The sequence below is a fragment of the Bactrocera dorsalis genome, chromosome 5 (assembly GCF_023373825.1).
Source record: "Bactrocera dorsalis isolate Fly_Bdor chromosome 5, ASM2337382v1, whole genome shotgun sequence".
Lineage (NCBI taxonomy): Eukaryota > Metazoa > Arthropoda > Insecta > Diptera > Tephritidae > Bactrocera > Bactrocera dorsalis.
In genome coordinates, this window is record NC_064307.1 from 7,930,736 (window position 1) to 7,948,127 (window position 17,392).

General features: G+C 38.9%; 1 protein-coding gene across 7 annotated transcripts in view; it reads left to right on the top strand.

Annotated features, from left to right (window-relative positions):
* The window catches only part of LOC105231303 (Down syndrome cell adhesion molecule-like protein Dscam2), a 111,967-nt gene that overhangs the window by 79,704 nt on the left and 14,871 nt on the right, over positions 1–17,392 (top strand). For 5 of the 7 annotated variants that reach the window (XM_029552465.2, XM_029552466.2, XM_029552468.2 and 2 more), the window contains exons 9-15: positions 392–664; positions 6,941–7,228; positions 14,972–15,091; positions 15,442–15,615; positions 15,925–16,075; positions 16,319–16,599; positions 16,842–17,327. In XM_029552465.2, the coding sequence (XP_029408325.2) occupies positions 392–664; positions 6,941–7,228; positions 14,972–15,091; positions 15,442–15,615; positions 15,925–16,075; positions 16,319–16,599; positions 16,842–17,327 (1,773 nt within the window). Of the gene's footprint in view, positions 1–391; positions 665–6,940; positions 7,229–8,130; positions 8,416–14,971; positions 15,092–15,441; positions 15,616–15,924; positions 16,076–16,318; positions 16,600–16,841; positions 17,328–17,392 lie in introns of all 7 variants that reach the window. The other 2 variants (XM_029552470.2, XM_049457157.1) reach the window with 1 other exon arrangement.

Genomic DNA, 17,392 nt, shown 5'->3' on the forward strand with positions numbered 1-17,392 from the left:
AGCGAAAAACTGTACATACACACGCTGATTGCTCCTGAACATACACTGATATACACTCGCTGATATCTCCTGGACATGTGGAGCTTCAGACGAGTGCGCGTTTGGTTTGAGTGCAATTTAACTGTTTACCAAACGAAGAAATACGAAAACGTTCCCCATTTGGCAGTTTTTATATGCTTACAATTTGGATAATACTCCTGGCAGCTTACCGCTGGCTGCTTACCGCTAGAGTAAGGACATCTTTACTCACTAACTCGCCTTATAAATTCAGACTTTATAAATTCTACTTTTTCATTTAACTTTCAAAAGCTTGCAACCAAACTCAAATCAACCGTTATTTGAATGACAACAATAAACCTAATTTTTCACCATTCCCTTCTTACTTTTACAGGTCTACCCTACATCCGCCTCATACCGAAAGTTACTGCCGTGTCGGGTGAAACCCTAAACTTGAAGTGTCCCGTCGCTGGCTACCCCATCGAAGAGATACATTGGGAGCGTAACGGCCGCGAACTACCAGATGATATCCGGCAACGCGTGCAGCCGGACGGTTCGCTGACCATCACACCAGTGCAGAAGAACACGGATTCGGGCGTGTACACATGCTGGGCGCGCAACAAGCAGGGCCACAGTGCGCGGCGCAGTGGCGAAGTCACAGTCATAGGTCAGTATACTTCAAGCGAAACTGAGCTAAGTGTGCGAATAAAGGGGTGAATGGCGAGCATGAATATCGCCACTAAAGAAAGAAAAAAGAGGGGCACAATTAATACAACAAAAATACCAAAAGCAATAATTTGGAGGCAATGACAATGATAAGAGCGAAGCAAGCTCATTCATATGGAAATTAGCCATTGCAAGGGGGAGGCTTCAATAAAATTAAATACAGCTTTTCATTATCTGTCCTAAATGAGAGGCACCCGCAGTGAAAAATTTGAAAATTTAAAAAATCGTTTTGAACTAGTTAGGTAATTAGTTATTGAAGGGCAAATTAATATTTGGGGCAAATTAAAGTTCATATGATACAAGTGTGAGACAAATTAGTAAGATAAAAGTATAGCCATCGGACATTTTAACCGTTAAAGCTAAAATGCGCAACACATTCCAATGTTGTAGGCGCAACAATAACAATTAAATTTGTAATTGCGACAACAGAGCGCGCAGAAGCAATTTCAATTCGGAAGCAGCATTTGGAGCATTATTAAGCCAACTTTTCTTATCACAAGCGCATATTTCGCTTGTCCGCATTATTGCTTAACTTTATTATTGCTTTAATTTCGGCAATGAGCGGGAAGAGATAGGCACTTATCAGCACAAAACTTGCGGTCGCTTGTGCGGAACGCCTGTGTTGTTATTGAGTTGCTGCCCAAAAGAGTCGCAGTTCATCACTTCGAAATGGGAACTATTGCAAACTTCGCTGCGGTTGCTTATAAGACAGCAACTGCACGCCTTAACGACAACAAGGAGATGAGCAAGGCGGACACTGCGGCTGAGTCCCGACGACAAAGTCATTTTTATTTGTTTCGAAACAAGCAGAGAACTTGTTCTGTTGCAGAATGTTCATTGTTTCAGAGTTGAAAAACTTTTTGGCATTGAAATAAGTAATAATTGGAATCGCTTTTAGTTTTATTAGTAAAGTTTTAAATATGCGCGCTGCAGGCTTTACGGTTTTGTACTTCCTTATGCACGACATACTAAAACCACACTGGCCGCCAACTCAGTTTTAATAACTTTTATATTTTAATTAGTATATGGTATTGTAATGTGTCCACCATTGAAGCTATTCTGAGTGTTTGTTGAAAAACTTGACACTTTCGGTGAACGCGAATATTCGTTTGCCGCGACAGTGTTAGCGGATGTCCAGTTCTGGGCTTTAAAAAGTTCCAAAAGAAAAATGCAGAAGTCAAAGAAATTTAATTTTTAGCCACCCGTGTACTTTCGAATATGAAAAATATGTGTTTGCTTCAGAACATAAGTATAGGTTTCGTTTCAGCTGAAGTTGGTTTACTGTATATTTGGAGGGTAAGTTTCTTGTCAGCTACTAAATTCTTCAGACATTGTTTAAAGAAATGCCGCTGTTGCTTCGCTGTTGCATAAAGGTTTGCCCGGAAAGTATTAGGACAATTCTCTAAAAATTTTCAAAAAAGGCTCCTTCTGCGTCGATGCAGCGCTCGAAGCGCGATTTACAAACATTGAAAGCGTCACGGAAGGCATTCTCCTGAATAGCCTTGAGAGCCGAGGTTCATGCTGCTTGGATCCCCTCTTTCGCCTCAAAATACTTGCCTTTCATCGGCCTCTTCAGGCAAGGAAACAAAAAAAGTCCGGGGGCGGCTGCGGAAGCGTTGGGAGACCGGCCTTGGTTAGGTAGCTATTCACAATAAAGGCGGTGTGAGACTCTTCCACGTTGTGCAAAACTAGGCTGTTGACCCGATTGATCCGTCGTTTGAGTTTCTTGAGGACTTCCACGAAAAACTTGGCGTTGACGGATTGTTCAGGAGGAATAAATTCACGGTGGCCGATGCCTTTGATGTCAAAAAAAAGAATGAGCATCGTTTCACTTTGGATTTGCTAACTCTTCCGGTCTCCATCACCGACCTCTTCCCGGCCCTCCAAAAAGGTCTGTCATCGAAACGCAACAATTCTTGCTAAGGCAACATCTGGGTAAGCCTGCTTGATCATATCAAACGTCTCTGTCGCAGATTTACCGAGTTTCACACAGAATTTAATCGCGTACCTCTGCTCTAACGAACGCTGCATTTTCGACTTGCACCACTCACAGAAACACGTCGCGTGAATATGTTTGTCCTGACTCCCCATGTAGTGGGAGACAACTGATCAGCCGCTCGTTTGTTATTTGGGAACGCCCTCTACCGAATCCAGTCGGTGCGCGCACGCTCCGAAGTACAGTCGCGGCGGGAGAAGAATCAGTGCCATTATATTCCGGACAAACCCTGTCTAACCCAATGTAGTGTGGTATTTGAACGGTTTTAGTAATCACTTGAAAGCGATATCTTCGGCTAACAGTCTGATTGCAATTGTTTGTAGAAGAAGGACGTTTAAATAATTTGATTTTCACCTGCCACAATCAACGTCAGCAAAACCTGAAATGAGCATTTGCCACTCAGCAGTTTCGGCGCCTCACGCCACATACAAACCCTCAACCATTTATAGAAGATTTTCCAACGGCCGGAAGTGCTGCGCAATTTTTCGGTTTCTTCACAAACCAAATTGCATTTCGCCGCCTCGCAGATACTTTGTTTCTCTTCCGTTTTAATCAACTGTGCTTTGTGTCACAACATAAATGAGTGAGAGTTAGCGAATGGGTTGGGGTGTGCTCATTCATGTGGATACATAATCGTATGTGAGAATACATAACACATTCATGTACGCCGAAGTCAAGTGGGACGCCTTATCGAAAGTTATATATGTACTTATTTGTATGCCCAACTCCGCTTGTGCAGTTGCAAGAATCAAGGTGTTCCAAGGAGTGAACCGGAGTATATATGGATGCAACTAGTCCTCATTTCTGTTCTTTCGTGTAATCAACTAATGACTTTCGCAACTTCTACTGAGCAACTGATGAAATTGTAACCGATTTGGTATTCAAGAAAAATAAATTCCTGATCCGCAGTTATTTCCTAGCGGTGTTGTTCCTAGTATAAGTCAGCTCACTTTCAAAGTTGTGCTTTCATTTGTTCCTTGCCGACTCCGCCGAGACATTTTGCGCCTTTCAATGGCGTGTTATTACGGATTTCCACGTATTTGCAGCGTTATGATGTATACATTTTCCCCGCCTGCGACGGCCCACTACCCACTTTTTGGTATCCTGGACAAATTAGGCCCTTGTGGCATCTTTTGTGTACTTTCATAAACACGAGCGAAAATAAGCTGTATATGTGTTCAAGTATATACGAGGCGTATGTATGTATATAGGCATTAATCTGTGGTGGTGCAGATCCCGTTTAATTTAAATAAGTGTGCACATTGCCACAATTGTATGTGTGTTTCTGGCGTTTGTTGCTGATGTTGGCACTTTAGGGACTCGCTGCCGCAAAGAGTCTGGCTCATTTGGTCGTACATATCTACAGGCAAGTGCCTGCATGAAAGTAAATAAATATGACTGAGGATTTGTACCTCATTAGCCTTTTGGTTTTTGAGGTTTGCATATTTACTTTGCCGCCACTCCACAAGTGTTCCATGCATTCATAACACATCACTCCATTGGTACACCACATGCCTGGCACATTCTTAAAAACATATACACATGTATGCAGATATTACTGTAAATGCCGCTGGGCCACAAGGGTTTGCGGTAAGGTGTCTGTGTTGGTGTTTGCGTGTGTATTAGCGTTGACATATTTAATGGCGTGCCAGCTATTAACTTCGGCAACACTGTTCACTTTAGCAGTTTGTGGAAATTATTATTAAAAAACAAAAATAGAAATAAAAATAAAATAAAGAGAAGATATTATTTTCGATATTCAATGTTTGTAAGAATTAATTGATAGAAGTTTCTCTTGTAAAACATTAATATAGAACCGGTTATCAGAAAATTCAATGTATCCTTTTGGACTTCCCCATTTGTAGCTAATTAGCGAGCCCTTAATCAGCAGTTGCTTATATCAAAAATATACAAAATATTTATGTTAAAACAGCTCATCAACATAAAGGCAAGCGATTGCTGTCGGTTCTCTCTTGATGTTGCTTCATTCAATAATTATAATGAGCATCAGAATCTCTCTTCCTACTTCACTTTCAAACTTAGAACTCAGTCTCACAGGAATAAATTCTTTCGCTCACACAACGTCTAATTAATTTGAACGTGCTGACCTACAATGAAGCTTTTCAATTACAAAAAAATTAGCCGTAATCAGTTAGCTTATTAACAGCAACAGAAAGCAAAGCAAAGTTGCCCAATTTTATAAGCGCAAACAGGTTAATTAGAGGAAATGGAGGATAAGAAAGAAATGCGTGCATAAATCTTTCAGATCTAAAGTGTGTTATATTAAAAAAAAATTGTTAAAATAGGTTATACAGGTTAGGTTAGGTTAATCTGGTAGGCCAATAAGCCACGCATAGATCAGTTTTGGTCCTTTGCGATACCAGATGGAATTCACTTGCTAAGTCCAAGAGGAGTAGTCATCGCTTTGAATGCCTGCGCTTAACGCGAATTTTAATAGACTTTGCGGCCCCATTGTATCATAGTGTGGGGACCTCAGATGCTTACACCGTAGTCTTGCCAATGCGGGCCAAGTACTCCATTTTTTCCCTGATGCCCTGCTCCAGGCATTTCCTGCCGTCTTCTCGATCTGTCGGTCCCATCTTGTGGGCATTTGTTGCTACAAGACAGTGACCAGTTGGTATTCCCATTATCCTCTTATACTCTCTTCTATCGAGTGCCAATAGATATGCCTTGTACTTCCGATCTACCGTTTTGCACATCGGTACCTGACATCTCGTTCCTTCGGCTTTTGATATTCTTTATCATACATCTGTCCAGATACTCGAATAGAAAATATATGGGTTTCCCAATGTGAATTACGTTGTCGGATATTAGCCTTACACAATTCATGGCAATCTCGTCCATTATTTCATTGCCCTCGATGCCTTTGTAACCTGGCACCCAGTAGAATTGAAGTTGCTTACTTCTGGCAACATTTTCCACTGCTACTCTGCTTTCGAAGACAATTCTGGACCGATATTCGATACGAGGTTACTACCTTAATAGCTGATAGGCTGTCTACGTGGACGTTGACTCTGGAGTTGCCTGCAGGTACATTAGAGGTCAGCTCCGCTGCTTTCGGAATAGCAAAGACCTCAGCTTGAAATATACTGCAGTGGTCCAGCAACTTAAAAAAAAAGGTTGCCTTTTGCCTAATTCTCCATCCTCGATTTTCGAGCCATCAGTATAGATATTTAGAGTGTTGCGCGTAGCTAATATGCCTTTACGACAGCCATCGTCTTCTAAGTTTACTTTGTGCCTACTTTCCCAGTTGAAAAGTGGGATCATGTAGTCGGTGCTTGACCAACCGAGCTATGGCCGAAGGGACTATATGTAGGAAGAGGTCTATAGGTGGCAGGTTTAGTTCCAATTTAAGAGCCGCTGTTGGCGTTGTTCTTAAAGCCTATGCCATTCGAAGGGCAGCGAGCCTCTGAACTCATTCCATTAATATCCGGTACGTAGATTTCCGTAAGTCTGTCCTTCATACTACTGCACCGTAGGGTAGAATTGGTCTAATTATAGCTGTGTAACACTAGTGCATGAGAGAGGGAGACAGCCCCCAGGTTGTGCCGAGTATCTGCTTACACGTTTATAAAGCATTACTGGCTATCCTCACCCATTTTTCCACGTTGTGCTTCCACAAAAGTTTGCGGTCCAAGACTACCCCAAGGTACTTGGTGCGGTTCTTGAGAGAGAGTTGTGTTCCATTTATAGAAGAAAACCTCCATAGATTTTTTGCTTTGTGTGAACACCAGCAGGTCCGTTTTCTACGGGCTCAACCCCAAACAAGCTTGCGATGCTCAGTATTGAGAGTGGTGGTCGTAATACTGCTAATGGTCTGTAGTTAAAATAAAGCAATAATCTGGTTAAGAATTAATGAGCTTAGTCTAGAGCGATATTTAAAAAAATCATACACCCAGACATCAGTCACTTATTATGATATTTTTCAAAGAAAATCAATTCAGGCAAGCAGGTAATTTCAGCTCCAGGCAGCGTAATGTATAATATATGATACGAAAAAAAAAAAAATCATTTCAAAAATACTTTAATATTTACTATATCAAAAACTTCGCAAGGTGAGTTTGATAACACATGTGCATAAATATATATGTTTATTTAAATACGCAGCGCTTTGAACTTACAGCCACCCGCTTTAATATACTCTAATTCTGCACTCTGTCCTCACTGCTAAACTCCCTTGAAACTTCCAACATCCAACAGTTCCTCCTAAATTGAGCCCCTTCCAGACGTCGATTCTACAGCTAAATATGGGCGACCGGGCATCGCTCACCTGTTCGGTGGTGAAAGGTGACCTGCCACTGACCATCTCCTGGCGGAAGGACAACAGGCCGATCGATCCGACGCAGCATATGTCCGTGAAGCAGGTGGATCAGTACAACAGCATATTGGTCATAGAAACGCTCGGCTCCGATCACACCGGCAACTACTCGTGCGTCGTGCGCAATTCAGCAGCCGAGGTAGAGAACTCTCAGGCGCTGCTGGTCAATGGTAAAGAGATGAAGCCTCCATAAAAAGCGCCAATAGTTGCGCTTTGCGAAAATACATACTTACACAAATATATTTTATTTATTTCCACGTTGAGTTAAATAATATTTTGGTGCAATTGATTTTTGATTTTTACAACTATTGTTGTAATTGTACAGTTTAAATATAGCTACAACAAATTTGTTTATATATATGTACATAAATATTTTATATATACATAGACTGAAGTAGTGTTTTTGAATGGATTTTGATTTTGCCCGTTTCGTATACATAGATACATATATCATTTACCGTTAATTTAACTTTGAATTGAAGAATGCATTTTATGTTGAAAGAAAGTACGTATGTAAACGGCTTTGAACCCATTTCAAGTCAAAAAATCGTTTATGTTTGTAGTATGTTTATATATACTCCATCACGATGAGGTTCAACGATTTTTCCTTAACATTAAATATATATATAACTCTGATTCGTTTGAATTTTTGAAACAAATAGTTTATTTTCTCTCTGGAATGCTTCAAATTTGTAGTGTTAACGTATTGTAGATTCAAAAAATATTCAAAACTGCGAAGGTTTAATCAAACAACTTTCAGAGAAAGAGTAGCTCGTAGATATACCTTTAACGGTATATAGTAAACATATATACAAGTATAAATATATTTAAGAAACTATAAAAACTTTCAGCTAAACGCGTGCAAATTCTACGTAAGTCCAGACACAACAACCACTTCGCATCACACTACACAACGTTGGTCCGCCGGAACACAACGCTGGTATAATTCCACTCTCTCTCTCTCTGCGTTTAGGCGCTTGCCAGCCGTACGAATATATGCTTATTTTAGAATACGAATCATATGATTGAACTTTTTAAATTACATAATCGATATTCTTGTGTGTTATTACAGTCCCACCCATAATAGAACCGTTCGTGTTTCAAGATGGCCTCGCCGAAGGTATGCGCACGCGCACAGTCTGCGGTGTGTCGCGCGGTGATGCGCCGCTCAAATTGATCTGGCTCAAAGATGGCGAGCCGTTGCCCGAACTGTTGGGCGCCAATGTCACAATGCTCGATCAGTACTCGTCGTTGTTGAGCATACCGTCGTTGTCGGCATCGCACACCGGTGAATATACGTGCGTGGCAAAGAATCCGGCTGCCGAAATTAAATACACCGCCGTACTGCAGGTCAAAGGTATAGTATGACGGTGCCTTCGTACCTACACGAATACATACGATTATGAGTATGTATGCATTATCCATAGGAGGCATACGAGCTTCTTACTTTTACTAAATGGAAGGAGTAACTTTTTTATGCAAAACTTTCCAAACAAAAATTATATTTTATATTAACGAAAAATATTGAATTAAGAGAAATAAATAACAGAATATAAAATGTTACCACCACATCACATCACACCACACATACATAAGCTATTATCTCGCAATGTTAACTTGAACAAAAGGTTTCATCAAAAAATTGGGTGAAGGCATGTCGAGCAAAATGGGAACTAAAATGAATCTTAAGCAAATATCTCTACTCTGACTATTCAAAAAGTTTCTTTCAGTCCCCCCCAAAACAAAGAGAGAACATTTCCATGCACACAATTTCACCACGACCTGCCGCAGGTCTCTTTATTCGAGGTTCCGCTCAAAAGTTATACTCCAAATGCAATTTTATTTTTAAGTGGAGCAATTTTTTCTCGAATTGAAGCATAATTTGAAGCGACTTTTAAGAAAAATCAAAAAAAAAATAATTCCTAGAACAAAGTTATAAAAATGAGAAAAGCTTTAAAAGCCGCATTTACCGATCTTTTGATGAAATCTCTCACATATACATACACAAACCACACACCACTTGCACATATTTTAAAACAAAACTCAAAATAATAAAGACCAATCATTAAAAAAACAAATATATTAATATAAAATAGTAGAATTAACGGTACCACTAACGAAATTTTAACGAACACTCCACGCAAATTAAAATGAACCAGTTTTTATTTTACTTTTCCGTTGTGTACTAAAATGGCTTCTTATGGATTTCAGTTTTTAATTATAATCAAATAGTGACTATTGATTTTTAGCATCAGTACGAAATGCTTCCGAGAAGTAATTCATTTGAATCTATAAAATAACCTCAAACGGAGACTATGAGTTCTGGTTAGGTAAAGGCGGCGTTCAAATACAAACACACACGAACAAATTGTGAACACACACACACAATCATATATTTAGCTGAACTTTGAAAGACCCCTGATATCCCCCTTTAACCAAAATCCATCCTCCAGTCGCTTTGGCACGCTGTGGGTTTTTTGTACGGCAGATCACCAGGTAACCTTACTGTTGCACTGCTTCAAACGCTTCTTACTATTTTTATTTACTATTGCATTGTTTTTTATTTAAGGAATATGCATTGCTAAGCGCTTTAGATAGTGTAGTTGCGATTGAAAAACATAACAGTAAAAACAAATACAATTGCCACAATTTGGTCTTAACTACACACAGCACAACGAAGCACGAAGAAGACGCCAGCAAAAACGAGGCACAAACTGGAAATGGATCAATGGATCGCGATCGCTGCCGACTACCGGCGTATGTGTGCTTAGGTGTATGTCTCGGCAGGCCGTGGAGCTTTTTGTGCTTTTTTAGACGCTTTTACCTGCGCACCCGCTGTACCCGCTATCCGCTCCTTTGCTCTGCTTGTTAAGCTCTCTCTCTACTCGTGCTGCTACATTCGCAAACAACTTTCTGCTTACTCTTTAAATCCTCGCTAAACACTCGCTATATTTTATATATATATATGTATGTATATGCAGATAAATAAAAGGGAATCACGTATCAGTTTAAGCCCCGCTTTTTGTTACGCGGCTTATGTCAGGCGACACTCGCGCCAACCAACGCTAGCTGCCGTTATATTTGTGCATATAAATATATTGTATTTTGGGATTTTCGTGTGTGGCTGTCGCGCTGTGGTGCCAGAAAACAACAACAATGTAAACATGTTTAAAGCTTACTAACAACTTGGTATATCCTGCTTAAATTTCGCGCTCAACTAACCGACATTCGTTGCGCTGTTTTTATTATCATTTAAAGCTTCGCAGTATTTGTAAAGTTATTACTCATGCCACGGCATGAGCGTATGTGTAGCTAGTTTGCTTACTTTTGTGCTCCCCGCTCACCTAAACCGCACTTTGTCACTCCACCATTTATGCCATGCTCTTTTTGCTCTTTCATTTTGGTTTAAGGCTATTTTGTGCATGAATTATGGGAAATATATGATTTTTACACTTGAAATACGCGCGAATCGAGGCTCGGTTTAAATAAGGTAATTTCTAAATTTCGAAAACTTCATGACTTTTGACAAACTGAAATTTAAAAGATTGGTTCTCAACTCAAAGCTTAAATTATATCGAAAACATTTGGTGTATTCCGTATTTAATATTTTTCGAAATCGGATTGAATTGAATTTCATTTCATTACTGTTCCAAATACCGAATGAATTGGTTTAAAACTAGGAAAAGTTATACATAGTCTTTATTGCTATCAAAATCATGAACCTTCATTCGATTCGTACAACTGTGATCGCTTCGTGGAATGCCGAATACTTCGAACTAACACGAGTTAAGTTAGTCTTAACGCTGCCGGGTCCACACAGTGCTCTTGAAATAATTTAGGGGTTACATGAGTTTCTTTGGGTAAGAAACAGTCTTTTTTCGACAATTCGTTTCTCATATAAAAAATTAAATGTTTTATTAGAATTTTTTATTCTTACAAACATACACTATTAAAAAAGAAAGAAAGAAATTTGTGGAAAAAAATATTTTAAAGTCTGACATTGCGATGCCATTTCCGGCGTTCTATCGGAAAAAAATTCGGGTTGGCAGGATAACTCCTTACAGGATCATCTAAAATGAAAAATACATGTTCTAGTTGAAATCTTAACTTAGAACTTAGACGAAGGAAAAATAAAAACTGAAAATTGGATTTTATGCTGATATTTTTACAAAAAAAATTAAATTTCGTGAATTTTTTTTTTCAAATAGTTGCAATCGAACAGAAAATCCTCCATCCAAGTCTTTAAGAATTGATTGTATCTAAAAAAATCCAAAAAAGATCCTTAGTCCAAGTTTTTAAAAATTGATTATTTCAAGTATCTCAAAATCCGGTGTAAAATATTCGGAAGATCGATAGAGTAGTTCACAAGAAAACTTGCCAACCCACTTAAGAAACATAATTTCGAGAAAAACGCGTTTAAAGACCTTGCACTTAGTCTATCTGCCTTCGAGCGGACAAGCTCTCAAGGCTGTATCTCCGAAACTATTACTCGGATCAACTTGAAAATTTAGGACCATATTCTAGAGGTGTTTCAAAATTTAAGAAGACCATATAAAATTCGTTTTTTTGAAACCCATGTAACACCTTAACTAATGTGTGCTGCTGAATTTGACACAACTCGTTAACAGTTTAAAAAGTTTCCCGTTGCACAGAAATGCTTTAGTTCTCGCATGCTTTTTTAAGTTACAACTTCTCCTGTTCTAATAAGCTGTAGTATGCCTAGTATCTAGAAAACTGCTTCTTATAACTTTTGTTGCTTTTAGCATGTATGTATGTATGTATAATTATGCAGCAGATTTGCGTGCTTTGCTTTAAATGCTTTTGTGCTTTGTTCATTTTTTCAGTTTGAGACTTTCGTTTTCTAACAAAAATCATCTAAAGACTATGGCTTCAAAAATTGAAAAAGACTAACTTTATATTTTAAGGCTGTTGTGTGCAATGATTTTTTTGCTTACCCCCCGCGATACCAAAGTTTTGGAAGACTTGCATAATGAAAAATGCAAAAATACACACCGAAAGCTTTACTGTCCCCCCAAACCCAGCAGGCTTATTATACTTTTAGCGAATCGCATTTATTTCTCCATAATTTAATGGCTTACAATTAGTTTTCACTTTATCATTTCACTGAAATCTGGCGTCACTCGTTTAACTGTTAAGTTTGTGCTAAGTTTTTTATCGCATTTTTTTTGCAATTGAACGCTTTTGTAGCCACGCAAAGCTGCTCGTATATAACTAAATGCTTCAATAATCACACATACATGTTTGTAAAATGAAAAGCGATTGCTTTGTTGGCCAGCGCTGCCGTCTGGAAGCGCATTTTGCTGAGCTTTGATTGAGGAGCGATGCTGGCAGATTTGCTATATCGGTTATATCCATGTGTATGTGTGTTGGCTGTGTGGTGTTTGAAGCATTTATTTGTGTGCTTTAGCTGACATTTATGTATCTTTTATTTGCAGCGTTACGATGGTGATCAATTTTGAAATTCTTGTTAGTTTTCATTTCCATTCCCCACACGAAACGCTTACATACATATGGTCAAGTACATAGGTGTGTGTGTATAACTTTGATAACGAAGTAATCATAATTTTTCATTGCATGTGTATAACTAAATTCCCCGCTAATCCATCCAAATCACTGACACTTTCGGCAGTCTGGGAAGGGTGAGGTTTTAGGTATTGCAGTCTGAGCTACATAAATTTTGAATTTCGTGTGTATTAAAGCTCCAAATTATATTTAAAAGCTTTAAAAAATATATGTGTTTTTCACTTTCAACTTTGAATTAAACATTGCTGCGCACTCGACATTAAAAATAAACAGTTTTTTTTCCGAAGTTATATAGGATGATTGATTAAGTATATAAGGACTTTTAACCCAGAGTCTGCTGAATTGCTTTTATAATGCTGTAAACCTAATAAGGAGGCCAAGCTAAAAAGTAATGCTATAATTACTGGCACATTAAGGGGTTATATACCGTTAGAAGGCCGAAGAAATGCAAACTTTCCAAAATTTTTTTTGGAGCAAATTTTTAAACCTATTCATCCACAATTTTTATAACTGTGTTTTAATACTTAGTATTGCAAAAGTATTTATTCGGAAAGGAACTACAGCTGATCTCCACGAGCTTCTCTCAAAAAATACGTTTTGCGGTGACCACTATATCTCAGAACTGGATCATCTAAAATCAAAAAACCAAACAGATATTATTAAGGGGTCAGTAGGGTAATCTGGCTTGTTTTTTGACATTTTTTTTTTTGAAGAAATAAAACCCAATTTATTCTTCAAAAGTACGTGAATGGTTATCGTCCCTCCCAGAATCATGAAAAAATGTTGATAAATAAAAAAGTAATTAACGTTTTTGTTTTTTAATTTTTCCCCATGTTTTTTTACATAAATTTTGTCATAACATTGTGAATAAATTATAAAAAATATGGGGACGATAGCCAGGCGTTTTGTGAACATTTAAAAAAATTAAGCAAATCGATTGAGTAGTTGAGTTGACTGCCGGAATCATGTCAGATAGTTCAAAAAAGAGTGTGTTTGAGAAAAACGAAATTTAGAAATTAGTCGTAGGAATAAGCAAAATAATTTTTTTTTTCAAAATAGCGGTTTCTCAAAAAAAAAAAATAGATTTTAAACTAAAATTTCCGCCTTAAATTGTTTATAAAAAATATTTATTTGGTGAGAAAAAATCTTCGATTATTTAAGAAGCTCCTGCTAAAATTTGAGACTACTTTATGCTTAGCCGTTTTCGAGTAATGTTGGTCCCCGACTTTGAAAACACAATTTTGAGAGAAACAAGTTTAAAGTTTGGTACTTCCAAGCACTCTGCGAAAATATTCACCGGAGCAATGTGAAATTTTCTGTGTATATTCTTAAATAAATGTACATTAAGAAAGTAATGTAAAATAAAATGTATATAACCCCTTAAAGCTGCGCTTCAGCACCAATATTTGCTGGGCCCGTGAACACCCACATATTAAGTTTATATCACAAAGCTGGCAGCATACTTTCTATTATTTCATAGACCATTATTTTGTAGTACTATTAACCCTAGGTTAGACATAAAAGCGAAATAGAAAGGTAACAGGTTCGGTTTGATTACGACTGCCTTCTGAAAAATCTTTGCACACACAGTTTGATGAGCTTCGACTGAATAAGGCGTCTGACTTTATTGGCAGCAATGTAAGAATGAGAAAACTACAACAACTGGAAAAGTATGGAAATTTTAATGAATTTATTACGTTTTATGTTTGAGTTCTTATCGACTTTGGTTGCATAAATAATTCCAATTAAGGTCTAACGCATTTAGTTCATTATTCACATTTTTCGGCGTTCGGATTCATTCTTTATTGTTAAGTACCGTTGAAATGCCTTCAATTCAGTAGTTTTTTAGTTCACTTTCACACTTTAAATAACTGTAAATGAAATTAAAATAAAACCTATTACAAACATCTTTCAAATTACTGTTACTCAACTTTCTTCTATGAACTTACTTCTGAATTTTCTTGCTGTCTCTAATTCACCCAATATTTTTTCGGTTAACCACTATAGATTACTTTGAATGTTATCTAATTAATTAAGGGGCAAAATAAACGCCTTAAGTAAGATTATAATTTGCCCCATTTACAATAATTCAAAATCGTTAATTTCTTTATTAAACATTTCGTTTGTTTCTTTTTTGTTGACGGCTATGAAAATAGTATTTCCAATGGTTTCTTTCATTTCCACTCTTATTTATTGCATTATCGATCCGAATTCATGCTTTGCTATAATTGCCCAATTTTTTGTTATTGCTTCTCGCTCGTTGCTGCGCGCTCGCCTATGCTGTCACTCGTCATCTCCCTGCCATCTCCATTTGTCGTTTGTTTTGGTCAACCTGATCGGCTTGTGGTTTCGGATGGGCTGCGCTGCAGTGCCGCCACGTTGGATTGTCGAGCCGGCCGACGCAAATGTGGAGCGCAACCGCCACATCATGTTGCATTGTCAGGCGCAGGGCGTGCCGACGCCTAGCATCGTTTGGAAGAAGGCCACAGGTATGTGAGACACATATGCAGAACGCACTGGTAGGAGGTGTACATAAAAATTGGCCATTTCGAAAATTCGATATTAAAATAAAAAATTGAAAAAATTTAGAAACACTTTATAAATAACGAAGACTAAAGTATGAAAACCAAATTGAGTGTATTGGAATATAAAGTTTGGTATTCGACAAAAGTCTATTACAACTTTAAAAATCTCTTCACATATATATATAACGAAACTTAATATTTATGTGCACTCAGGCCGTGAAATTCTTTCCGAAACATTCGAAGTTCTCTGACAACGTTTTAAGATATTTAACAACACATTAATTCTGATAAATATCGAAACATATAACTTATAGGTAGCAAGTCGGGAGAATACGAGGAGGTGCGTGAGCGACCTTTCACCAAACTGCTGAGCAATGGCTCACTGCTGCTGCAACACGTCAAGGAGGATCGTGAGGGCTTCTATCTGTGCCAAGCGAATAACGGCATTGGCACCGGCATCGGAAAGGTTATACAATTAAAAGTTAACTGTAAGTTCGAAGAGCCAAAGGAATTGACTTTAAACTGTTGTGTGTGCGTGTGTGTTTAAAGGATATAAAAATATTGCCCAAATTACACGAAACTGTAGCTTGAGGCATTAATTACATACCCAGAGGAGGCTCCACATGCATGCTGTGTGTGTATGGAGATGAGTGCTCGTAATATTTGCCACGCGTGCGATAATATCACAAGCATTTGCTTTGTGTGTGTGCGCAAACTTTTAGACTTTTCTACAACTCACTTTGTGAATTCTGCTATATTTATGTGTCATGTGTTTGTTTGCATTTTTAATGATACAGCCTCGCCGTACTTCTCATCCACTTCACGCTCGGTAATGGTGAAAAAAGGTGACACAGCACTGCTGCAATGCTCCGTCAGCGGTGACAAACCGATTAATATCGTTTGGATGCGTTCGGGCAAAAACACACTGAATCCATCAACAAATTACAAGTAGGTCGAGAGGGACAGCCGTAGCTAGCTCTCGCAGCTCCAAATCCACACCACCCGCCCCACCACTACTCCCTCACCACACTCCTGCTTCATTTTCATTTTGCTCATTAATCTTTCCCTCATCCCGCGAGCGTTAATTCTATCAGTTGTTATTTAGTGTCCGCATATTTCCCACAGGAGCATTTTCTCCACAAATGATGAGTTGCATTTTTTCCGCTTCATTTAACATTTGTGTCATTGCAGAATTTCGGTGAAGCAGGAGGCCACGCCCGACGGTGTTTCTGCCGAGCTGCAGATACGGATGGTGGATGCCAGCGACAGTGGACCGTATTTCTGTCGCGCCAGCAATCTGTATGGTAATGATCAGCAGTTGGTGCAGCTGCAAGTGCAGGAGCCACCGCAACCGCCCACTGTGCTGGAGGCGGCCATGATTTCCAGCCGTTCGGTGAATTTGAAGTGGCAGCCGAAAAGCGTGAACACAGCGGACATCTCCAAATATATTGTGGAATTCAAGGAAATGGACCGTAAGTTGCAAAATACAACAGACAACACTAGCAGAACATTATTATATCCGCAGTTGAAACCAAAGACAAGACTTTCCAGTATTGAAGTCCAAAAAACCTAATATGTTGTAATTTTACTTAACACTGTTGAACTATCGAATTATGAATCCCACCAATTTCGATTAAACTTCGTTCCATTTTAAAACTTTTTAAACCCAAAACTACACCCTACTTTTCTAACTAACTTGCATTGATCCTTACAGCGCTCTTCATTGAGCAATGGCAGCATGTCGAGGTAAAAGATCCACCCACCTACACAGCTCTGATTGAAAATTTAAAGCCGGCCACGCGTTACTCCTTTCGAGTGATAGCCGAGGGTACTGCCGGACGCAGCGCTCCCAGCCAAGAACTAGTGGTGCGCACCGAGCCACAACGGCCGGCCGGGCCACCGCTCAATCTCTCTGTTCGTCCGTTGTCTTCCACAGAGTTGCTTGTCAGTTGGTTGGCGCCGCTGGTCGAACTGCGTCATGGCGATATACAAGGTTACAACGTCGGCTACAAGTTGGCCAGTTCGGGTAATTCAGCTTACAATTTCACCTCGGTATCCGGTGACGGCGATGGCGGCACCGGTGAACTATTGCTGAGTAGCCTACAGAAATTCGCGCGCTACAATGTGGTTGTGCAAGCCTTCAATCAGGTGGGCCCGGGCCCACTTTCCGAACCGGTGTCGGCGCAAACCATGGAGGATGGTAAGTTTTGGGGACAGCTTCATATTTGCTTTCATTTAAAATATTATTTTCGTTTCGTTGCGTTG